This window comes from Gorilla gorilla, chromosome 16, assembly GCF_029281585.2.
Source record: "Gorilla gorilla gorilla isolate KB3781 chromosome 16, NHGRI_mGorGor1-v2.1_pri, whole genome shotgun sequence".
Classification (NCBI taxonomy): domain Eukaryota; kingdom Metazoa; phylum Chordata; class Mammalia; order Primates; family Hominidae; genus Gorilla; species Gorilla gorilla.
The window spans coordinates 22,644,759-22,670,782 of NC_073240.2; the positions used below are offsets into that span (position 1 = coordinate 22,644,759).

Sequence of the window (26,024 nt, forward strand, 5' to 3'; positions counted from 1 at the left end):
GCCTGACCAACATGGAGAAATATCGTTTCTACTACTAATACAAAAAGTAGCCAAGTGTGGTGGTGCACACCTGTAATACCAGCTACTCAGGAGGCTGAGGCAGGAGAATCACTTGAAATGCAGAGGCAGAGGTTGCAGTAAGCCGAGATTGCACCACTGCACTCCAGCCTGGGCAATAGAGAGAGACTCCATCTCTAAATAAATAAAAGTTAAAAAAAAAATGTAATGGAGCCAGGCACAGTGGCTCATGCCTGTAATCCTGGCACTTTGGGAGGCTGAGACGGGCAGATCACTTGAGTCCTGGAGTTTGAGACCAGCCTGGCCAACATGGCGAAGCCCCGTCTCTACTAAAAATACAAAAATTAGCCAGGTATGGTGGCTCATGCCTGAGGGAGGAGAACCACTTGAACCCGGGAGCTGGAGGTTGTAGTGAGCTGAGATTGTGCCACTGAACACCAGCCTGGGCAACAGAGTGAGACTCCATCTCAAAAAAAAAAATTTTTCTTATGTAATGGGATTTGAATCTAGAAAGGACTAAATAACTATCAGTAAAGTATAAATCAAACAATTATTATTGTAAGGTACCCACGTGTTCAATAAGAATCAACATTTACGGCTGGATGTGGTGGCTCACGCCTGTAACCCCAACACTTTGGGAGGCTGAGGCAGGTGGATCACTTGAGGTCAGGAGTTCGAGACCAGCCTGACCAACGTGGAGAAACCCCGTCTCTACTAAAATACAAAATTAGCCAGGCATGGTGGCGCATGCCTGTAATCCCAGCTACTCAGGAGGCTGAAGCAGGAGAATCGCTTGAACCCAGGAGGTGGAGGTTGCAGTGAGCCGAGATCGTGCCACTGCACTCCAGCCTGGGCAACAGAGCGAGACTCTGTCTCGAAAAAGAAAAAAAAAATTTACAAAAATTTTCTGATACATGCATATATATTCTTTGCAGCACTGCTTTTAAAAACAAACTGAAAAGAGAAATTGTTATTGAAAGAGGATGAACTAAACTAATTATACCCATATAAAAGAATATCATACAGCCATTAAAAATATAAGGCAGATATTTACATATATATTCATGTTGAAAGTAAAAAAGTTACAGAAAAGGTAAACAGCTTTATTTTTGGAGACAGAGTCTCGTTCTGTCACCCAGGCTGGAGTACAGTGGCATAATTACAGCTCACTACAGCCTCAAGCTCCCAGGCTCAAGTGATCCTCCCTCCTAAGCCTTCCCAAGTAGCTGCAACTACAGACACATGCCACCATGCCCAGCTCATTTCTGTACTTTTGGTAGAGATGGGGTCTCACTATGTTGCTGAGGTTAGTCTTGAACTGCTGGACTCAAGCAATCCTCCCACCTCAGCTTCCCAAAGTGCTAGAATTACAGGCATGAGCCACTGTGCCCAGCCAGTTTGTTTTTTCGTTATGAATTTTGTTTTTTTTTTGCTTACAAATACACACAAACATCTAATGACATATGCAAATTTTTTTTCATTAAAGGATACAAAAGAGACTTAAAATACAGAAGAGTGATTCCTACAAAAAAGCAGAAGGTAGGTTACAGTGAGCTGAGGTTGCACCACTGCACTCCAGCTTGGGCGACAGAGAAAGAGTCTGTCTCAAAAAAGAAAAAAAAAAAAAAGAAATATGAAACTGTAGAACAAATGGGAGGAAGTTGTAACTTTTTAAATTTTTAAACAAACTACAACTGAAATTTACCAATTGCAGACTTTGGATCAAATAAGTACAAGTACTTCCTCACAAGTGAACCCAGAAGCAGGGAGTAGGATTCAATAGGCAATGTGATTTTCTAATATTATAAACTAAGATATTGTTAGCAGAGACTTTAGATGAACACACATGATAAACAACAAAACTTAAACTCAGGGGAAATAACTCTGCAAAATTACTCTACTTCAAACATCAAAATACCTTCAGGCAAAGTTTTCTAAGAGCTCAAGAAAAAACTGAAGTCTAAGGAAATGTTCTTTGCCATCAATATATCCTCAGTACCTCAGACGTGTCTCCCATAACTGACATTAAAGATGTGCTAAATTAGTGAATGTTATACCACTGTTTGTAGCATCAACACAAATCTTTAGTACAGATGCTTCCACATCTAATCAACATTATTATCTAACTAGGGCACAACTGTAGGTAGGTGGGAAACAAAATGGCAGAGAAGTGCCTAGCAGGCTAAGAGAAAACAATTCATATTGAACAGAAGGGCTAGGGCAACCACAGAGCCCAGGAAACAAAATTTCAAAAATTTCCAAGATGATTCTAATGGGTAATAAAATTTCAAAACCACTGGACTGGACAAACTTTAAGATCTCTTGGCTGGGCACGGTGGCTCATATCTGTAATCCCAGCACTATGGGAGGCCAAGGTGGGTAGATCACTCGAGGCTAGGAGTTCAAGACCAGCTTGGCCAACATGGAGAAATCCCATCTCTACTAAAAATACAAAAAAACTGGCCAGGCACGGTGGCTCATGCCTGCAATCCCAGCACTTTGGGAGGCCAAGGCGCGTGGATCACCCGAGGTCAGGAGTTCAAGAGCAGCCTGGCCAACATGGTAAAACCCCATCTCTACTAAAAATACAAAAAATTAGCCGAGTGTGGAGGCACACACTTGTAATCCCACCCACTTAGGAGGCTGAGGCAGGAGGATCACTTGAACCCCGGAGGTGGAGGTTGCAGTGAGCTAAGATCACACCCGTGTACTCCAGTCTGGGCGACAGAGTGAGATTTTGTCCAAAAAAAAAAAAAATGTCTCTCTTCCAGCTCTAACAACTAATGAATGATTCAGTACCTTTATCTCAAATAACAACTTGCAAATTTTCCACAAAATAAAAGACAGTTTATCTTTTTTTTTTTTTTTTTGAAATGGAGTCTCGCTCTCTCGCCCAGGCTGGAGTTCAGTGGCGTGATCTCGGCTCACTGCAACCTCCACCTCCTGGGTTCAAGTACTTCTCTGCCTCAGCCTCCCGAGTAGCTGGTATTACAGGCACCTGCCACCACAGCCAGCTAATGAGAGTTTATCTTTAAATCTACTATAAGATAGAAATGAGTTCAGTTTTGTTAGAAGAGTGAACTGATAGAACTACCAAGCTTAGGGTCCAAATTAAACCAAAACACCTAACTAGTTTCTATTGTTTGCTGGGCTCAATTTTGTTTTAACGTATGTGGCATCAGCACAGTTACTGAATGACTTGATCATAATTGCTCAATAAACATTTACTGAATAGTGATGTATGAAATACTAGAACACACATACCAAAAAAACCTACACTTCATTCTAAAGTAAGTGAGAATTTACCCAAAAGGATTTAGAGAAGAATGATCAAATTTTCACCTGCTAAGAAAAATACTGAATCTAGTACACAGAGTGGTTTAAAGAAAGCCAAGATTAGATGGCAGAAACGTTCAGCAGGAATGCTGCTGCAGAAACTCAGGCAGGCAGCTGTGGTATCTTGATCTCTGGGGACAGCCAAGAGAAGGTAAATACAAAAAAATTAGCCGGGCATTGTGGTGTGTGCCTGTAATCCCAGCTACTTAGGAGACTGAGGCAGGAGAATTGCTTGAGCCCAGGAGGCAGAGGTTGCAGTGAAACGATATCACGCCATTACACTCCAGCCTGGGCAACAGAGCAAGACTCCACCTCAAAATATATATATATATATACACACACACACATATATATGTATATATATATGTATATATTCTTGCCAATTACTAACTTTCCCTAAATCCCCATATGAGTCTCCCATGAATCTTTTTCTTCTCTACCAGATTATCCATCGGTACTCTTTCAAACATGTAATAATAATCTTAAATAGCCAGCATTTGTCCAAATTCTTCTTCTCATCAAATAAAAATTCCTGTATGTGCCATGTCTACCTACCAAAATTCGCCCACTATGTTTCTGTTTGCCAAGAGAATCATGTATTTGGTACTGGCACAATTTAATATCCTCAAATTACCTCCAACAATACTACTTGCAAAAGTAAAACTAATTTTTTTTTTGAGACAGAGTTTCGCTCTTGTTGCCCAGGCTGGAGTGCAATGACACGATCTCAGCTCGCCGCAACCTCCACCTCCCAGGTTCAAGCGATTCTCCTGCCTCGGCCTCCCAACTAGCTGGCATTACAGGTGCACACCGCCATGCCTGGCTAATTTTGTATTTTTAGTAGAGATGGGGTTTCCCCATGTTGGTCAGGCTTGTCTCGAACTCCCGAGCTCAGGTGATCCACCTGCCTTGGCCCCCCAAAGTGCCGGAATTATGGACATGAGCCACCACGCCCGGCAAGTAAAACTAACTTTTAATAAGTTGTGTTTTTTTTTAAGGTAAGTTATCTGGGAAAAGGGAGATTTTCACACCTAATATGTTGAGTTCCAACTTTACCTCTAAACTCCTAAATGGCACTTTACACAGTAGTACATGAATGGTACACACACTTAAGGGAAAAAAAAAATCATACCACATGTACATGAAAATCCATATTTACCTTGCCTCATTAGCATTAATTGGTGTTCATGCCTAGCTGCTTCCATTTCTGCCTCCAGTTTCTCTTTGGCTTCTCTGATGTTTCTATCAACCTGCTCACGCTGCTGCTTTTCCATTTCATCAAGAGCCTTCCATCGAGATGCATACTCAAATTCAAATGTCCCAGGTTGAGCAAAACGTGGTGGTTGTTCTCTTTCCCTAAATTAACATTAAAACATACAGAAATGTATGCTTAAAAGGTAAAACAACAACAAATGAGAACAACAAGCACTTACAATGTCCAAGACACCGTGTGAGACACCGTGTCTACATGAATTACCTCGTGACAATATTGTGATTACAGGCCTGAGTTTAAGAACTGCCCAAGAATGTTCAACTAATAATGGAACAATAATTCAAACGTACACAATCTGATGCTACAACCTGCATTCTCCTAATTATTACCTGCAAAATTTCTGCTTTTGGAGGTTTCATTTTCTGGTTTTCAGTCAATGAAATATTTTACAAAGGAAAGTCTGGAACATATGAATTAACTGTCTGGATCAGATGTTTTTCTAGTAAAACCAGCTAGATTTTACTGAGTGTTATGTGCCAATTAATTGGGTAGGCCCCAAAAATCAAGGCCTAACTTACTACCATTGTAGTTAATTATTTAATACCTCTTTCCCTTGATAGACTATAAACTCAACTGACGACATCAAATGTGGCTGTTAAATGCTGTACCTCAAGTACCTAGAGTGCAGTATATACATTTAATATATATTTCTTGAATGAATAAATTAGTAAACAAATTACCAAATAAAAGGCTATGAATGTATTTGAAAGTCTTCATTTTTTTCATATATACATATATGTGTATATGTAAATATTTATTTTAGAGACATATAAAAAATATGACTGATCTCAAACTCCTGGCCTTAAGTAATCTTCATTCCTCAGCCTCCAAAAGTGCCAAAACTACAGGTGCAAGACACCACACCTGGTCCCCAATCAATTTTTTTTTTCACTTTTAAGAATTTTTGTTGTTGTTGCTTTGGGTTTTTTGAGACAGGGTCTTGCTCAGTTTCACAGGCTGGAGTGTAGTGGCATAGTTAAGACTCACTGCCAAGACCAGGCATGGTGGCTCACGCTTGTAATCCCAGCACTGTGGGCTTCCGAGGGGGGCAGATCACAAGGTCAGGAGTTCAAAACCAGCCTGTTCAACATGGCGAAACCCCATCTCTACTAAAAATACAAAAACTAGCTGGGAGTGATGGCAGGCACCTGTAATCCCAGCTACTCAGGAGGCCAAGGCAGGAGAATCGCTTGAACCTGGGAGGCGGAGGTTGCAGTGAGCCGAGATCCTGCCATTGCACTCCAGCCTGGGCAACAAGAGTAAGACACCGTCCCAAAAAAAAAAAAAAGGCTCACTGCCGAATCAACCTCCCAGGCTTAAGCAATCCTCCCACCTGAGGCTGCAGAGCACCTAAGACTACAGGGGCATGCCACCATGACTGGCTAATTTTTGTATTTTTTGTAGAGATGAGGTACCAGTATGTTACCCAGGCTGGTCTCAAACTCCTGGAAGCAATGCTTCTGCCTCCCAAAGTGCTGGGATTACAGGTGGGAGCCACCACACCCAGCCAACTTTCAAGAAATTTTTGCATAAATATCTTCAATTAGTCTCACCTATAACAGCCTGTATTTAAAAGTACTCATGGGAAAACAATTCCCACTCCATGAATAAAAGCATAGATACCTTGCTATAAATGTAAATTTTAACTTTTATTTTGGGGTAGGGAGGTGAGGAGGGGTGGGTATGACAAATCTAGGAGAGAGAAGAAGTCTGTCACAGAGGGAAAGATGTAATAACAAGAGAGGGAAAGATATTCAGAAGCATATGAAGAAAAACCAAAGACAGCCATGATCCTAGGGACTCTATATCTGAAAACCCTACCGGGATTTTTCTCTGTTTAAAGCACCAACTGGTAAGTGGGAAAGATTGGGAGAATCTACCAACCACTAATTTTCCTAAAAGAATTGTTTATTAGTCAGCAGTTCCGAAGTCAAAGATTGACTATATTTTTAAATTATTTGTTTTCTCCCACAGGAAAAAAACACTGAAATAACATGCTTTTTTGAACTTGCAAGTGAATTTGAATCTTGGCTCTTATGCTTTGTGAACATTTTCTTTTTTCTTTTTCTTTTTTTTTTATGAGACAGAGTTTCATTCTTGTAGCCCAGGCTGGAATGCAACGACGCGATCTCGATTCACTGCAACCTCCGCCTCCCGGGTTCAAGCGATTCTCCTGCCTCAGCCTCCCAAGTAGCGAGGGTTACAGGCACCTACCACCACACCCAGCTAATTTTTTGTATTTTCAGTAGAGACGGAGTTTCACCATGTTAGCCAGGCTGGTCTCCAACTCCCGATCTCAGGTGATCCACCCACTTTGGCCTCCCAAAGTGCAGGGATTACAGGTGTGAGGCACTGCACCCGGTCCTGTAAGCATTTTCTTCTGGGAATAAATCTTTAGTAATAAAAGTGGGAATATAACTAACTCTTTTTTGGGGGGCGGGGTGGGGGGCAGGGGACAGAGTCTTGCTCTGTCACCCAGACTGGAGTGCAGTGGCGCTGTGTTGGCTCCACCTCCCGGGTTCAAGCAATTCTCCTGCCTCAGCCTCCTGAGTAGCTGGGATTACAGGTGCGTGCCACCGCATCCGGCTAATTTTTATAGTTTTAGTAGAGATGGGGTTTCACCATGTTGGCTGGGGTGGTCTTGAACTCCTGACCTCAGGTGATCTACCCACCTCGGCCTCCCAAAGTGCTGGGATTACAGGCGTGAATCACCGCGCCCAGCCATAACTAGCTCTTATTAAGGTTTGCTGAGATCATTAACTATATAAACAAATGTTGTCTATAAAGTCTATTCTTGTAACAACCTTGTACTTCTAGTTCTCTAACTCCCAAATCCAAACGTATGCTCTATTTCAAATTTGTAATGGTGACCTATAACAAGGAAAAAGTTAAGTGAAGAGGAAATCACAGGAACCCTTTAAAAAAATGGCATTGTGGCCAGGTGCAGTGCCTCACACCTGTAAACCCAACACTCTGAGAGGGCAATGCGGGCAGATTGTGAGTCCAGGAGTTCAAGACCACACTGAGCAACATGAGATAACTTATAAAAAAATTTAAAAATTAGACGGGCATGGTGGCCCACATCTGTAGTCCCAGCTGCTTGGGGAGTGCTGAGGTGGATCACTTGAGACCAGGAGGTAGAGGCTGCAGTGAGCCATGACCATGCCATTGCACTGCAGTCTGGGCAACAGAGTCAGACCCTGTCTCAAAAAAAAAATGCAAGAAATAGCATTGTAAAGGAAATAAGAATAGATATTAATTAGGCCAAGTGTGGTGGCTCACGCCTGACTTTGGGAGGCCGAGGCTGGTGACAAGGTCAGGAGTTCCAGACCAACCTGGCCAACATAGTGAAACCCTGTCTCTACTAAAAATACAAACATTAGCTGGGCATGGTTGCATGCGCCTGTAGTTCCAGCTACTTGGGAGGCTGAGGCAGGAGAATCATTTGAACCTGGGAGGCAGAGGTGGTGAGCCGAGATGGTGCCATGCACTCCAGCCTGGGCAACAAGAGCGAAACTCCATCAAAAAAAAAAAAAAAAAAGATAGATATGAATTACAATCAATGCTAATGCTAATGCTTCCTCCCTGAAATACTCTCCTCCCTTGCTTCCAGGACACAGTCTGATGGTTCTTCCCCCTATTCCAATGAATGAATGCTCCCTTCTCAGTCGTTATTGATTCCTTCTGATCTTCCCAATCTCTACTCACTAAAGAACTCCAAGGTTCAAGGTTTGGTCCTTTGACTTTAAAATATCATGTTCATAAATCCAGCCAGGACAGTTGCTCTAAATCTTAGGTATAAATCCAACAACCTGCTTGACTACACTGCTAGCACCTAGAACAGTGGCTAACACAAAGGCACTCCAAGTTTTATTCATCTAATAAACAAGTGAACCAGGTGCAGTGGCTGACACCTGTAATCCCAGCACCTTGGGAGGCTGAGGCGGGTGGATCATCTGAGGTCAGGAGTTCAAGACCAGCCTGGCCAATATGGTAAAACCTCATCTCTGTGACAGACCATATGTTAGGCCATAGTAAAGGGCTCTACAAATTTTAAAACCTCAAAATCATATACAGTATCTTCTCAGACCACAAGAGAATTATAGATATCAATAACAAGAGCAACTTTATAAACTGTACTGTTACATGGAAATTAAACATGCTTATGAATGAATACTGGGTCAATGAAGAAATTAAGAAGAAAATTTAAAAAAGTCTTCAATGAAAGCAAATAAAAATGAAACACAAAATACCAAAACCTATGGGATACAGCAAAAGCAGTGTTAAGAGGAAAATTTATATCAACAAACACCTATATCAAAAGGCTAAAAAGCCTTCAAATAAACAACCTAATGATTCACCTAAAGAAACTAGAAAAGCCTCATGCCTGTAATCCCAGCACTTTGGGAGGCCGAGATGGGTGGATCAGCGGAGGTCGGGAGTACAAGACCAGCCTGACCAACATGGAGAAACCCTGTCTCTACTAAAAATACAAAATTAGCCACGCGTGGTGGTACATGCCTGTAATCCCAGCTACTTGGGAGGCTGAGGCAGGAGAATCGCTTGAACACAGGAGGCAGAAGTTGCAGTGAGCCGAGATCATGCCATTGTACTCCAGCCTGGGCAACAAGAGCGAAACCCTGTCTCAAAAAAAAAAAAAAAAAAGAAGAAGAAAAGCAAGAACAAAGCGAACTCAAAATTTGTAGAAGGAAAGACATAGTAAAGAGCAGAACAGAATGAAATAGAGGCAAACAAAAAATACAAAGCATCAACCAAATGAATGGTTTTTCAAAAGATAAAGAAAACTAGTAAACTGCTACTCACACTAAATAAGAAAAACAGAGAAGAGACCCAAGTAAATAAAACCAGAAACAAAACAGGAGATTTTGCAACTGATATCATAGAAATAGAAGTGATTATTAGAGACATTTATGAAAAACTATATGACAACAAATTGGAAAACCTAGAGGAAACTGATAAATTCCTGGACACATTAACTTACAGGATTTGACAAGGAAAATCTAGAAGACCTGATCAGAGGAATCACAGGTAATGAGATTGAACCAGTAATAAGAAGTTTACAAAAAAGTCCCAAACCAGATTATCTTTACTGCCAAATTCTACTAATTCTTTACATTAAAACTAATACCAATTCTTCTCAAATGATTCCAAAATCTTCCTAGTTTATTCTATAAGGTCAGTTTTACCCTGACACTAAGACTAGACAAGAACACATCAAAAAAAAAAAAAAAAAAGAAAGAAAGAAAGAAAGAAAGAAAACTACCGGCCAATATCCCTGGTGAATATAGATGCAAAAACCCTCCACAAAATACTAGCAAACTGAATCCAATAACACAAAAAAATTAATACACCATGATAAGTTGGGATTTCTTCCTGGGATGTAAGGATGGCTCAATATATTCAAATCAATACATCTGCTAAATCTCATTAACAGAATAAAGGGAAAAACACACAGAAGTATCTCCACAAATGCAGAAAAGCATTTGATAAGATTCAACATACTTTCATCAGAAAAACTCTCACAAATCAGGCATACAAGGAACAACCTTCAACATAATAAAGGTCACGTATGACAAAGCCACAGCTTACATCATACTGAATAGAGAAAAGCTGAAAGCCTTTCTTCTTAGAACTGGAACAAGACAAGGATACCCACTTTCACCATTCATATGCAACACAGTACTAGAAGTCCTAGCCAGAGCAAGTGGGTGAGAGAAAGAAATAAAGGGCATCCACATTGGAAAAAAAGGAAGTCAAATGGTCCCTCTTCGTAGATGACCTCATCTCACAGAAAAATAAACCTAAAGATGCTACCAAAAAAGACTTCGGACAGACACACAAATTAGCAAAGTTGCAGGATACCAAATCAGCATACAAAAATCAATCGTGTTTCTATACACCAATAATGAACTAGCTGAACAACTATCAAGAAAGCACTCTCACTTAAAATAGCAACAAAAAGATCAAATATCTAGTAATAAATTTAACCAAGGAGAAGAAAGACCTCTACGGGGAACACTAAACAATACTAATAAAAGAAATTAGAAAAGATACAAACAAATGGACAGACATCCCATGGTCGTGAATTGGAAGAAATCATACTGTTAAAATAACCATACTACCCAAAGCAATCTACAGATTCAATGCAATCCTTATCAGAATAATGTTGTTTTTCTCATAAATGCAAAAAACAATCCTAAAATTTGTATGGAACCTAAAAATGATTCCGAATAGCCAAACCACTCCTGAGCAAAAAGAAAGAAGCTGAAGAAATCACATTACCTGACTTCGAAATATGTTAAGAGGCAATATACTCAAAACAACATAGTGTTGATATGAAAAGAAATACACCAGTGAAACAGAACTGAAAACTGAGAAATAAATCCAGGTATTTACAGCCAAATTATTTTAAACAAAGGCACCGAGAAGATACACTGGGGAAAGAACACCATTTTCAACAAATGGTGGTGGGAAAACTGGATATCCATAGGCAGAATAATGAAACTGGGTCCTTACCTCTCACCATATACAAAATGCACTCCGAATGGGTGCATTCAACACTATAAAATTACTAGAAGAAAACTCAGGATAAATGCTTCAGAACATTGGTCTAGACAATGATTTTATGGCTAAGACTTCGAAAGCACAGGCAAAAACCCCCAAATAGACCATTGAGACTACAGTGGAATAAAAACCTGCAAACAAAGAAAACAACCGACAGAGCGAAGAGGCAATCTGAAGAACAGGTATAAGTATTTTCGAATGAGTCATCCAACAAGGGACTAACATCCAGGATATACAAGAATCTCAAGCAACAGTAAAAAACAAATAATCTAATTAAAGATTAAATCAAGGATCTGAAGAGACATTTGTCAAAAGAACATGTACAAATGGCTAACAAATGGGTGAAAAAATATCCAACATCGCTAATTACCAGGGAAATGCAAACCAAAACCACTATGTGATACCATCTCACATGTGTCAGAATGGCTATCACTGAAAAGTAAAAAATAACAGATTCTGGTGAGGCTAAAGAAAAAAAGGGAATGCTTAGACACTACTTGTGAGAATGTAAGTTAGTTCAACCACAATGAAAAGCAGTTTGGTGATTTCTCAAAGAACTTAGAACTACCATTTGACCCAGCAATCTCATTATTGGGTATATACCCAAAAGAAAATAAATTGTTCTACCATAAAGACACATGTATGTGTATGTTCCTTGCAACACTATTCACAATAGCAAAGACATAAAATCAATCTAAATGTCCATTAATGACAGAGTGGATAAAGAAAATGTGATACACATACACCATGGAATCCTTTGCAGCCATTATAAAGAATGAGATAATACTCTTCACAGCAACATGGATGGAGATGGAGGCCATTATTCTAAGTGAACACACACAGGAGCAGAAAACCAAACATCGCATGGTCTCACTTCTAAGTAGGAGCTAAACACTGAGTACACGTGGACAAAAAGAAAGGAACAATAGACACCAGGGCCTACTTGAGGCTGGAGGGTAAGATGAGGATAAGAATTGAAAACCTACCTATCAAATTCTATGCTTATTACCTAGGTGACAAAATAATCTGTACATCAAACCCCTGCAACACAGAAGTTATCTGTAGAACCAACCTGCACATGGACCACTGAAAGGAAAATAAAAGATAAAAGATTATATTTTAAAAAGAGTCCCCAGGAACCTAGCTCCCCAGGTACATTTTATCCAGGTGGTCTTCAGGTCTGTCTGTAGGTTTGTGTAGATTTGGCTACAAATGGCCAGAACAGGCTTACTCAAGACCGGGTAGACATCAGCATCTGGGCCCATTTTTCTGACCCTCCAAAAGGCCCCAATAACCCTCAGTGCACATCTCCATGGCCTGGCTGTCCTACCTTCCCAGTATCAGGTTCTGTCTCCCACACTTGCAATGTCCCCAACATATCCTGAGACCAATGTCCCCAACATATCCTCAGACCAAGCCTTGCTGCCTCTCCATTGTCTGCCCCATCATTGGTGTCCAATAGAAAACCACCTCTCCTGACTTACAGGTTCAGGATAGGTGGACAGCTTTCCCACCAAGGAATGTTAGTCCTTTGGCTTTGTCTGTTTGAAATTGCTGGCCTGCTCTTTGCCAGGGGAATACGGTCCCATAGAACTTGCCAGGAAGAACTCCAGCGGCCTTTTGTTGTCACTTCAGTTACAGGAGAGGACCCAGTTACAGGAGAGGACCCAAAGGCCGGCCAGAAAGCTTGCAGAGCTTCAGGCCTTTGGCCAAATGTTTGGCCTGTGGCCTCAGGGCTCTTTGCATCTCTAAGGCTTTCATGTGCACAATACACATCCATCGTGCTGAAGCCACCCCACCACACAAGGTAGACACTAGTTTTCACACTAGGATCATCCATCCACCTGGGTAGGCAGTGTCCAACAGTCTGCTTTAGACATGGGGTTCATGCATTTATTTAATTTTATCTAATTTTATGTATTCTTTTGCCTGTCATCTTCTTTGGAGTCCAGAAGTGTTCATCAAGCCAGCTTCCCTTTTTCCCATGCTTCTCATGCTTATCAAGGAGACCACAGGGAAAATATTTTTTACAGTATGTTTTTAATTCAGGCATTCTTCAGATGTGTGAATGTTTTGTTTGTTTTTTGGATTTAGTTGTGAACAGCCCGCATAGACTTACTCAAGACTCAGTAGCCTTCAACACCTGTGACAATTTTTCTGGCCTCCAAAAGGCCCCAGTGGCCCTCACTGCAGCCCTGCGATGGCCTGGCTGTTCTTCCATACTGGGACCACATTCTGCCATCCACACTCTCAATGTCTGCAAGGACTCAGACCTAGCTTTTTTCCTCTCCACAGAAAGCCTGTTCTCCGTCCACACAAACTGAAACACCTCTGTCTGCACACACCTCAGATGTTCAAAAGAAGAGTACCTGTCCTGACTGAAAGGGAGAAGTGAACAGCCTTTCCACTGTGGGATGATGGCCCTTTAAATGAGTCTGGTTAATATCTCTGGCCTGGTAGTTTTACTAATTTGTGTTTTCCTCTTGATTGTAAATGCCTACTAGTTCAAGACACCATCTTTTTTTTTTTTTTTTTTTTTTTTGAGACAGAGTCTCACTCTCTCACCTAGGCTGGAGTGCAGTGGCATGATCTTGGCTCACTGCAAGCTCTGCCTCCCAAGTTCACACAATTCTCGTGCCTCAGCCTCCTGAGTAGCTGAGATCACAGGCTTGCGCCACCACACTTGGCAAATTTTTTGTATTTTTAGTAGAGACGGGGTTTCACCATGATGGCCAGGCTGGTCTTGAACTCTTGACCTCAAGTGATTGACCTGTCTTGGCCCAACTCTCTCTCTATGTGTGTGAATAAACTAATGTGAATTTCCTTTCCCTACCTGTACTGGAACAAGCTTAAAAGTCCTACACACATAGGGGAAACATTAAGAAATGTAAGTCATTATCATCATCATGGTCATCTTCACCAAACACTCATTTGGCTGGTGAGAAACAGATTCAAATTCAGTTCTGTTTGACATCTGAATTCAAGACATTCACATCTTGAAAGTTTAATCCTTATCCTTTACTGCCTCATGTATTCTGCGTAACCAAGAGAGATGATGGGCTTGTATTTATTTGTGCCTTTTCTTTGGTTCTACATGGGCAAATATTTGTCTTCTACATAAAACTTTATTTATCCTGAGCCAGTCTGGATAGGCTTGTGTTCCTGAATATTGAGAGTTCTCTGAGTAAATGCTCTCTTTAGATAATTTTATCCTATATCATAGGTTTTAATCTTACCCAAATGCTGGTTATTTCTAAACTAACACATCCAGCCTTGACCTCCCCCTCTGTGTCCAGATTCAGATACCTGACTGCCAAATTAACACCTCCTCTGGGATATCTGAGAAGCATTCTGAATTTAAGCACTCAAAACAGAAACTTTGATTCCACCCTGCCCCAAATATGATGCTCTGCCTCACTTCCAGTCTTAGTGGAAATATCATCTTTAACTATCCAGTGGCTCTGGCCCTCAACTTAAAAATCAGCCTGGATTCCCTATGTTTTACACACTCCACATCCATTCCATTGGCAAAGCCTGTCAACTTTACCTTCACAACACATCCTAAATCGAGTTCTCACCTTTTTTGTAGATACTACCCGAGGCCATGGTTCCATTATCTCTCTTCTAAATTACTGCAGTCACTTCTGACTGTTCCCTCTACTTCCATTACTTTTTTTTTTTTCCAACCCAATCCCAGCTATTTTCCAAACAGGAGCCAGAATGATTCTTTCAAAAATGTAGATCAGATCACATCATTTCCTGCTCAAATTCTACAACAGATTTTCATCACATGAAACAAATCCATAAGTCTTCACCATTATCTCCCAGGCCACAGGGAATCTAGGCCCTGCTTATCTTTTGTATCTCTTACTTACTACTTTTCCCTCTGCCACTCTATATCACTTTGGCACTATTTTTCTTGCTGTTTATTAAACCTCCCAGCTCTTGCAGCCTTAAGGCTTCTGATTGGCTATTCCCTCTTGCATCAGATATTGGTGTGGTTCTTTCATCATTTCATTCACTTCTGAGCCTTCTCCCCAACAATACTCTCTACACACACACATTGTGTCATTCTATATTCAACCACCCTTTATTTTTTCCACATAGCCCTTATCACAACCTAACACTATATTATGCATTTGCTTAACTTGCTTACTGTTTTTTCATTAGACTGGACACTCCACAGGGGCAGAGATTTCACCAATTTTGCTCATCCTTGTATTAAAAACATTTTTTAAAGTGCCTGGCACACAGTAGGTTCTAAAAATAAGTGTTGAATTTTACCATTATGCTTTTAATATTTTTTCTAAAATAGGTTTTTATGCTCTGTATTCTTAGATTATGCTGAACACCATCGTCTTTAAGATTTGCAGCATTTGTTAGAAATGCTAGTTGTGTTGCTCTGTTAGAAAGTACAGATCTAAGACCAGGCATGGTGGCTCATGCCTGTAATCCCAGCACTTTGGGAGGCTGAGGCGGGTGGGTCATGAGGTCAGGAATTTGAGACCAGCCTGGCCAGCACGGTGAAACCCCATCTCTACTAAAAATACAAAAAATTAGCTGGGCATGGTGGCACATGCGTGTAATCCCAGCTACTCGAGAGGCTGAGGCAGGAGAATCGCTTGACCCCAGGAGGCGGAGGTTGCAGTGAGCTGAGATCATGCCATCGCACTCCAGCCTTGGTGACAGAGAGAGACTCTGTCTCAAAAAAAAAAAAAAAAGTACAGATATAAGAAGAGTATGATAAAAGTGAGGGAGGCTTCTGTTGAATATGGCTTTAGTTCTCACTTTGAACATAATGTAACAGTCACAGTACATTAATGGCTTCCCTACTTTTTTTTTAAAGCATTACTTATTACATTACTCACATTTTTCTTTCATATATCTTACATCTTATTCCATGAAATAAGTGCATTTTTTTCTGCCCTTTTTTCCTGTTGAATGTTCATTCACACTTCAAAATGCAGGTAAAATGTTAGCTTCATCAGCACTCACAGTTATAACTTTTCCCTTGTCTTCCAATATATAGGTAATTATATACAATCTTACTATAAAATTTATTATGTTATTGCAATCTGATTACTAAACTAGATTTAGTGAGATGAAAGCAGAAAAAATAGCTACTCACTTTGTCCACTAAATTTCTTTTTTTTATTATTAGACTTTAAGTTCTAGGGTACATTTGCACAATGTGCAGGTTTGTTAAATAGGTATACATGTGCCACGTTGGTTTGCTGCACCCATCAACTCACCATTTACATTAGGTATTTCTCCTAATGCTATCCCTCCCCCAGCTGCCCACCCCCCAACAGGCCCCGGTGTGTGATGTTCCCCACCCTATGTCCATGTGTTCTCATTGTTCAATTACCACCTATGAGTGAGAACATGCAGTGTTTGGTTTTCTGTCCTTGTGATAGTTTGCTGAGAATGATGGTTTCCAGCTTCATCCATGTCCCTACAAAGAACATGAACTCATCCTTTTTTATGACTACATAGTATTCCATGGTGTATATGTGCCACACTTTCTTAATCCAGTCTACCACTGATGGACATTTGGGTTGGTTCCAAGTCTTTGCTATTGTGAAGAGTGCCGCAATAAACATACATGTGTATGTGTCTTTACAGTAGCATGATTTATAATCCTTTGGGTATATACCCAGTAATGGGATTGCTGGGTCAAATGGTATTTCTAGTTCTGGATCCTTGAGGAATCACCACACTGTCTTCCCCAATGGTTAAACTCATTTACACTCCCACCAACAGTGTAAAAGGGTTCCTATTTCTCCACATCCTCTCCAGCATCTGTTGTTTCCTAACTTTTTAATGGTCGCCATTCTAACTGGCATGAGATGGTATCTCATTGTGGTTTTGATTTGCATTTCTCTGATGACCAGTAATGATGAGCATTTTTTCATGTGTCTGTTGGCTGCATAAATGTCTTCTTTTAAGAAGTGTCTGTTCATATCCTTTGCCCACTTTTTGATGGGTTTGTTTTTTTCTTGTAAATTTGTTTGAGTTCTTTGTAGATTCTGGATGTTAGCCCTTTGTCAGACAGGTAGATTGCAAAATTTTCACCCAATCTGTAGGTTGCCTGTTCACTCTGATGATAGTTTCTTTTGCTGTGTAGAAGCTCTTTAGTTTAATTAGATCCCATTTGTCTATTTTGGCTTTTGTTGCCATTGCTTTTTGTGTTTTAGTCATGAAGTCTTTGCCCTTGCCTATGTCCTGAATGGTATTGTCTAGGTTTTCTTCTAGGGTTTTTATGGTTTTTAGGTCTAACATTTAAGTTTTTAATCCATCTTGAGTTAATTTTTGTATAAGATGTAAGAAAGGGACCCAGTTTCAGCTTTCTATATATGGCTAGCCAGTTTTCCTAACACCATTTATTAAATAGGGAATCTTTTCCCTGTTGCTTGTTTTTGTCAGGTTTGCCATGATCAGATGGTTGTAGATGTGTGGTGTTACTTATGAGGCCTCTTTTCTGTTCCATTGGTCTATATACCTGCTTTGTTACCAGTACCATGCTGTTTTGGTTACGGTAGCCTTGTAGTATAGTTTGAAGTCAGGTAGCGTGAGGCCTCCAGCTTTGTTCTGTTTGCTTAGGATTGTCTTGGCTAGGTGGGCTCTTTTTTGGTTCCATATGAACTTTAAAGTAGTTTTTCCAATGCTGTGAAAAAAGACATTGGTAGCTTGATGGGGATGGCATTGAATCTGTAAATTACCTTGGGCAGTATGGCCATTTTCATGATATTGATTCTTCCTATCCATGAGCATGGAATGTTCTTCCATTTGCTTTTGTCCTCTTTTATTTCATTGAGCAGTGGTTTGTAGTTCTCCTTGAAGAGGTCCTTCACATCCCTTGTAAGTTGGATTCCTAGGTGTTTTATTCTCTTTGTAACAATTGTGAATGGGAGTTCACTCATGATTTGGCTGTTTGTCTGTTACTGGTTTATAGTATCAGGGGAACCAGCCCCCAATATTTCAATGTAGGTTCTATTTTCCCTAAGTGTCGGCTGGCCTGAGAAATAAAGAAAAAGAGTACAAAGAGAGGAATTTTACAGCTGGGCCTCTGGGGGTGACATCACATAACAATAGGTCCATGATGTCCCCCTGAGCCACAAAACCAGCAGGTTTTTATTAAGGACTTTAAAAGGGGAGGGTGTGTATGAACAGGGAGTATGTCACAAAGATCACATGCTTTAAAGGGCAATAAAGATCACAAGGCAAAGGGCAAAATTAGAGTAACTGATGAGGGTCTATGTTCAGCTGTGCACATATTGTCTTGATAAACATCTTAAACAACAGAAAACAGGGTTTGAGAGCAGAAAACCGGTCTGACCTCAAACTTACCAGGGCGGGATCTTTTCCCCACCCTAATAAGCCTGAGGGTATTGCAGGAGACCAGGGCGTATTTCAGTCCTTATCTCAACCGCATAAGACAGACACTCCCAGAGCGGCTGTTCATATACCTCCCCCCAGGAATCCATTCCTTCCCCAGGGTATCAATTATTAATATTCCTTGCTGGGAAAAGAATTCAGCGATCTCTCTCCTACTCACACATCTGTTTATAGGCTCTCTGCAAGAAGAAAAATATGGCTCTATTCTTCCTGACCCCGCAGGCAGTCAGACCTTTGGTTGTCTTCCCTTGTTCCCTAAAATCGCTGTTATTCTGTTCGTTTTCAAGGTGCACTGATTTCATGTTGTTCAAACACCCAAGTTTTACAGTCAGATTTCATATTGTTCAAACACACATGTTCTACAATCAATTTGTACAACAGTGGTCCTGAGGTGACGTACATTTTCAGCTTAGGAAGATAACAGGATTAAGAGATTAAAGTAAAGACAGGCATAAGAAATTCAAAGAGTATATATGGGAACTGATAAATGTCCCTGAAATTATCACAATTTATGTTCAGAGATTGCAGTATAGACAGGTGTTAGAAATTATAAAAGTATTAATTTTGGGAACTGATAAATGTCCATGAAATCTTCACAATTTATGTTCCTCTGCTGCGGCTCCAGCTGGTCCCTCTGTTTGGAGTCCCTGACTTCTGGCAACATTATAGGAATGCTTATGATTTTAGCACATTGATTTTGTATCCTGAGACTTTGCTGAAGTTGCTTATCAGCTTAAGGAGATTTTGGACTGAGACAATGGGGTTTTCTAAATATACAATCATGTCATCTGCAAATAGGGACAATTGGACTTCCTCATTTCCTAATTGAATACCCTTTATTTCTTTCTCTTGCCTGATTGCCCTGGCCAGAACTTCCAACACTATGTTGAACAGGAGTGGTGAGAGAGGGCATCCCTGTCTTGTGGTGGTTTTCAAAGGGAATGCTTCCAGTTTTTGCCCATTTGATATGGTGTTGGCTGTGGGTTTGTTTTAAATATCTCTTATTATTTTGAGATACATTCCATCAGTACCTAGTTCACTGAGAGTTTTTAGCATGAAGCGCTGTTGAATTTTGTCGAAGGCCTTTTCTGCATCTATTGAGATAATCATGTGGTTTTTGTCATTGGTTCTGTTTAAGTGATGGATTACATTTATTAATTTGTGTATGTTGAACCAGCCTTGCATCCCAGGGATGAAGCCCACTTGATCATGGTGGATAAGCTTTTTGATGTGCTGCTGGATTTGGTTTGCCGGTATTTTATTGAGGATTTTTGCATTGATGTTCATCAGGGATATTGGTCTAAATTTCTCTTTTTTGTTGTGTCTCTGCCAGGCTTTGGTATCAGGATGATGCTGGCCTCATAAAATGAGTTAGGGAGGATTCCCTCTTTTTCTGTTGATTGGAATAGTTTCAGAAGGCATGGTACCAGCTCCTCTTTGTACCTCTGGTAGAATTTGGCTGTGAATCCATCTGGTCCCGGACTTTTTTTGGTTTGTATGCTATTAATTATTGCCTCAATTTCAGAACCTGTTATTGGTCCATTCAGAGATTCAACTTCTTCCTAGTTCTGTCTTGGGAGGGTGTGTATGTCCAGGAATGTATCCATTTCTTCTAGATTTTCTAGTTTATTTGCATAGAGGTGTTTATAGTATTCTCTGATGGTAGTTTATATTTCTGTGAGATTGGTGGTGATATCCCCTTTATCATTTTTATTGAGCATATTTGATTCTTCTCTCTTTTCTTCTTTATTAGTCTTGCTAGCAGTCTATCTATTTTGTTGATCTTTTCATAAAATCACCTCCTGGATTCATTGATTTTTGGAATGGTTTTTTGTGTCTCCATCTCCTTCAGTTCTGCTCTGATCTTAGTTATTTCTTGCCTTCTGCTAGCTTTTGAATTTGTTTACTCTGGCTTCTCCAGTTCTTTTAATTTTGATGTTAGGCTGTTGATTTTAGATCTTTCCTGCTTTCTCTTGTGGGCATTTACTACTATAAATTTCCCTCTACACAGTGCTTTACATGTGTCCCAGAGATTCTGGTATGTTGTTTCAAAGAACATCTTTATTTCTGCCTTCATTTCATTTTTTATCCAGTAGTCACTAAGGAACAGGTTCTTCAGTTTCCATGTCATTGTGCAGTTTTGAGTGAGTTCCTTAATCCTGCGTTCTAATTTGATGGCACTGTGGTCTGAGAGACAGTTTGTTGTGAATTCTGTACTTTTACATTTGCTGATGAATGTTTCACCTCCAATTATGTGGTCAATTTTAGAATAAGTGTGACGTGGTGCTGAGAAGAATATATAGTCTACTGAGTTGGGGTGGAGAATTCTGTAGATATCTATTTAGGTCCATGTGGTGCAGAGCTGAGTTCACGTCCTGGATATCCTTGCTAAGCTTCTGTCTCATTGATCTACTATTGAGAGTGGGGTGTTGAAGTCTCCCACTATTATTGCATCGGAGTCTAAGTCTCTTTGTAGGTCTCTAAGGACTTGCTTTATGAATCTGGGTTCTCCTGTATTAGGTGCATATATATTTAGAATAGTTAGCTCTTCTCGTTCAATTGATCCCTTTACCATTATGTAATGACCTTCTTTGTCTCTTTTGATCTTTGTTGGTTTAAAGTCTGTTTTATCAGAGATTAGGATGGCAACCCCTGCTTTTTTTGCTTTCCATTTGCTTGGTAGATCTTCCTCCATCCCTTTATTTTGAGCCTATGTGTGTCTCTGCCTGGGAGATGGGCCTCCTGAATACAGCACACTGATGGTTTTGACTGTTCATCCAATTTGCAAGTCTATGTCTTTTAATTGGGGCATTTTGCCCATTTACATTTAATAGTGTTATGTGTGAATTTGATCCTGTCATTATTATGTTTGCTGGTTACTTTGCCCCTTAGTTGATGTAATTTCTTCATAGTGTCGATGGCCTTTGCAATTTGGCATGTTTTTGCAGTGGCTGGTACCGGTTGTTCATTTCCATGTTTATTGCTTCCTTCAGGAGCTCTTGTAAGGCAGGCCTGATGGTGACAAAATCTCTCAGCATTTGCTTGTATGTAAAGGATTTTATTTCTCCTTCACTTATGATGCGTAGTTTGGCTGGATATGAAATTCTGGGTTGGAAATTCTTTTCTTTAAGAATGTTGAATATTGGCCCCCACTCTTTTCTGGCCTGTAGGGTTTCTGCTGAGAGATCCGCTGTTAGTCTGATGGTTTTCTCTTTGTGGGTAACCCGACCTTTCTCTCTGGCTGCCCTTAACATTTTTTCCTTCATTTCAACCTTGGTGAATCTGACAATTACATGTCTTGGAGTTGCTCTTCTCGTGGAGTATCTTTGTTGTATTCTCTGTATTTCCTGAATTTGGATGTTGGCCTGCCTTGCCAGGTTGGGGAAATTCTCCTGGATAACATCCTGAAGAATGTTTTCTAACTTGGTTCCATTCTCCCTGTCACTTTCAGGTACACCAATCAAATGTAGATTTGGTCTATTCACATAGCCCCATATTTTTTGGAGGCTTTGTTCATTTCTTTTTACTCTTTTTTCTCTAATCTTGTCTTCTCACTTTATTTCATTAATTTGATCTTCAATCACTGATATCCTTTCTTCCACTTGATTGAATCAGCTATTGAAGCTTGTGCATGCATCATAAAGTTCTCATGCTGTGGTTTTCATCTCCATCAGGTCATTTAAGGTCTTCTTTACACTATTTATTCTAGTTAGCCATTCATCTAACCTGTTTTCAAGAGTTTTAGCTTCCTTCCACTGGGTTAGAACATGCTCCTTTAGCTCAGAGAAGTTTGTTATTACTGACCTTCTGAAGCCTACTTCTGTCAACTCATCAAAGTCATTCTCTGTCCAGTTTTGTTCTGTTGCTGGTGAGGAGCTGCGATCCTTTGGACAAGAAGAAGTGCTTAGGTTTTTGGAATTTTCATCTTTTCTGCTCTGGTTTCTCCCCATCTTTGTGATTTTATCTACCTTTGGTCTTTGATGTTGGCGACCTACAGATGGGGTTTTGATGTGGATGTCTTTTTGTTGATGTTGATGCTATTCCTTTCTGTTTGTTAGTTTTCCTTCTAACAGGCCTCTCAGCTGCATGTCTGTTGGAGTTTGCTGGAGGTCCACTCCAGACCCTGTTTGCCTGGGTATCACCAACAGAGGCTGCAGAACAGCAAGTATTGCTGCCTGATCCTTCCTCTGGAAGCTTCATCACAGAGGGGCACCCACCTCTATGAGGTGTCTGTAGGCCCCTACTGGGAGATGTCTCCCAGTCAGGATACACGGGGTTCGGGGCCCCCTTAAGGAGGCAGTCTGTCCATTCTCAGAGTTCCAACACCATGCTGGGAGAACCACTTCTCTCTTCAGAGCTGTCAGACAGGGATGTTTAAGTCTGCAGAAGTTGTCTGCTGCCTTTTGTTCAGCTATGCCGTGTCCAAAGAGGTGGAGCCTATAGAGGCAGTAGGCATTGTTGAGGTGTGGTGGGCTCCACCCAGTTCAAGCTTTCTGGCTGCTTTCTTTACCCACTAAAGCCTCAGCAATAGCAGACCCCCCTCCCTCCACCAGGCTGCAGCCTCTCAGGTCAATCTCAGATTGCTGTACTAGCAGTGAGCAAGGCTCCATGGGCGTGGGATCCACTGAGCCAGACATGGGAGGGAATCTCCTGGTTGGCTGGTTGCTAAGACCATGGGAAAAGCACAGTATTTGGGCAGAAGTGTACCATTTTTCCAGGTACAGTCTGTAACAGCTTCCCTTGGATAGGTAAAGGAAATCTCCTGACCCATTGCATTTTCTGGATGAGGTGACACACTGCCCTGCTTCAACTCGCCCTCTGTGGGCTGCACCCACTGTCCAACCAGTGCCAATGATGATGAACCAGGTACCTCATTTGGAAATGCAGAAATCACCTGTTTTCTGTGTTGGTCTCACTGGGAGCTGCAGATCGGAGCTGTTCCTATTTGGCCATCTTCTATCCACTAACCTTCAAATTCCCACACCCAGAGGTTAGTTTCAGAAGATCATAGAATTTGTCATTGTGTTCAGGCACTGAGTATCTCATCTTTAAATAATAAAAAAGCATTGTCTGACACTGTTTTAAAACTATATTTAGAAATACCAAGAATTTAATAGCCAAGATAACTTTGAAAAAGAACAAAGGTTGAGGATTTACATGATTAAATATCAAAACTTGGTATAAAGCTAAAGTAAATCAAATAGTAAGGTATTAGAACAAGCATGGACGCCTAGAATAAGAAAACAGATCAGAAACAGACCTTTCTATATACAGTCACCTGATTTTTGACAAAAGCACTACTACAATTTAGTGTGAGGAATGGCCTTTTCAATAAAAGGTGCTGGACCAACTGGATATCTATGAGGAAAAATTTATTTTGACCCCTCCTCAAACCCTATACAAAAGTGAGTTTGTGATTTGAAAAAAATCACATCAACTAGATCTGAGACCCTGCTGAGACATGTAAAATAATGTAACCTCTTAAAAAAGAATGTAGGACATTATTTTTATAATGTTGGGATAGGCAATGATTTTCCAAATTGTACATAACCATAACTAACCATAATTGATAAAATAAACTTTCATAAAATTAACAATTTCTGTTCATCAAAAGACACCATTTAGAGAGTGAAAAGCCAAGCCACACACTGGGGAAAATTACTAAAAATACAAAAATTAGCCGGGTGTGGTGGCACACACCTGTAATCCCAGCTACTTGGGAGGCTGAGGCGGGAGAATCGATTGAACCCGGGCAGCAGTGGTTGCAGTAGCCGAGATTGCGCCATTGCACTCCAGCCTGGGAAACGAGTGAGACTTCATCTCAAAACAACAAGAACAAAAAAGTCTTAGCACTTATTACGTAGTCATTGCTTCCATTTGTGTATATTGACATATACACAAATGAAATACATATTACATTTATAGTAATATGTATTTCAATACATATTACTATATATGTAATATTATATATAAATTAAAATTTATATATAATAAAATTGTATTATATATTTAATAAATATATGTAATTATATATATATTTGTATATATAAAATATATAATAATACATTTATTATATTACATATAATATATGTATATTTATTTACATATAATATATATTTATATATTATATGTAAATATATAAATATGTAAATATTTACATATTTATAATGTAAATATGTAAAAATATGTAAATATATATGTATATATATTTACATATAATATATGTATATTTATTATATTACATATAATAAATGTATTATATGTAATATATATAATAAATAAATATTTATTATATTACATATAATAAATGTATTATTGCTGCTATCTATAAACACACACTGTGTTGCTATTACTCCTGTAATCCCAGACGGGCAGGGATTTACTGTGACCGTTTGGGGAGCAGTCTGACCAGTGTTCCCTGAGTTACGCCGACCGCCCCCAACCATCCTTCTCACCTAATTATTACCAGGTCAGGAGGATGTCCTGCTGCATGCTCAGGCGGTCACTCCTCCTTTCCACAAGGCCCATGTCCGCACCGTTCGCCCCCGGGCTCCCATGGCCCCGGACCTCCAGTCTCCGGCAACGATGGACCCCCACAGACCCGGCAGGGAGCGAAGGGCGCACACCCACCTCCCGGGAGTCAGTGGGAATAACCCCGGGCGCTCTGAGGGTACGTCCCACACCCGGAGCCGCACGGGCCCATCCCCGCCAGGTCCGGGCAGGCAGCCGGAGCCCGGGACCCCGCCTCCCCTGCACCTAGGGTCCGGGCCGAGCTTGGCAGCTGAGGTCCCGTTCCCACTCCCACTCCCAGCGCCTCCCCCTGGCGGCGGCGGCCGCCTGGGACGCCCCTCCCCAGGCGCTGCCTCCTCAGAGGGTGACTGCCGCCTGGCCGGGCCGGACAGAGGCCGGCCCCTCTTCCAGCTCCTCCTCACCCCCGGAGGAGACGGGGGACGGGGATGGGGTTCTTACCAGGCAGCAGGACGTGGCAAGGCCCGCCACGGCACAGCTTCCTCCACCATCTCACCAGGCTCCCTGCCAGGGCCGGCGCAGGGCAGCGCCTGAGCTACTAGGGAGTCTGGTCCCGCTGCTACTCCGCCGCCGCCGCCGCCGCCACCTTCTCACAACCACAACACTGCAGCAGCGGCCACACGGAGCGCGCTCCCGACGCCGAGCCGGGCGACGAGCGGGGACGCGCGCGCACGTTCGGGCGCTGAACCCGGTGTCCGGGAAAGGGTGCGTGTCTCCGCGGGTTGGACGGGGGCGGGGCTGCAGCCCAGACGAATACCTGTGGCTGGGGAGAGGCTCGCGAAAAAGCCCAGCGGAGGCAGAAGGGCTAGACAGATGGGAATTGGGCGCAGGAAAAGCGATGACAAAAAAAATCTGGAAGAAAACCAAAGGTGGTCCTACAAATTTT

At 41.1% G+C, this 26,024-nt stretch overlaps 1 protein-coding gene across 2 annotated transcripts in view; it reads right to left on the reverse strand.

The window, feature by feature from the left end:
- The window catches only part of LOC101137311 (paraspeckle component 1-like), a 47,211-nt gene extending 21,428 nt beyond the window's left edge, over positions 1 to 25,783 (reverse strand). Inside the window, exons 1-2 of one of the 2 annotated variants that reach the window (XM_055364179.2) lie at positions 25,580 to 25,783; positions 4,514 to 4,710 (exon numbers count right to left, since the gene is read on the reverse strand). In XM_055364179.2, the coding sequence (XP_055220154.1) occupies positions 4,514 to 4,710; positions 25,580 to 25,629 (247 nt within the window). In that variant the 5' untranslated portion in view covers positions 25,630 to 25,783. The remainder of the gene's footprint in view (positions 1 to 4,513; positions 4,711 to 25,579) is intronic. The other variant, XM_055364181.2, reaches the window with a different exon arrangement.
- Between the last annotated feature and the right edge of the window lie 241 nt (positions 25,784 to 26,024).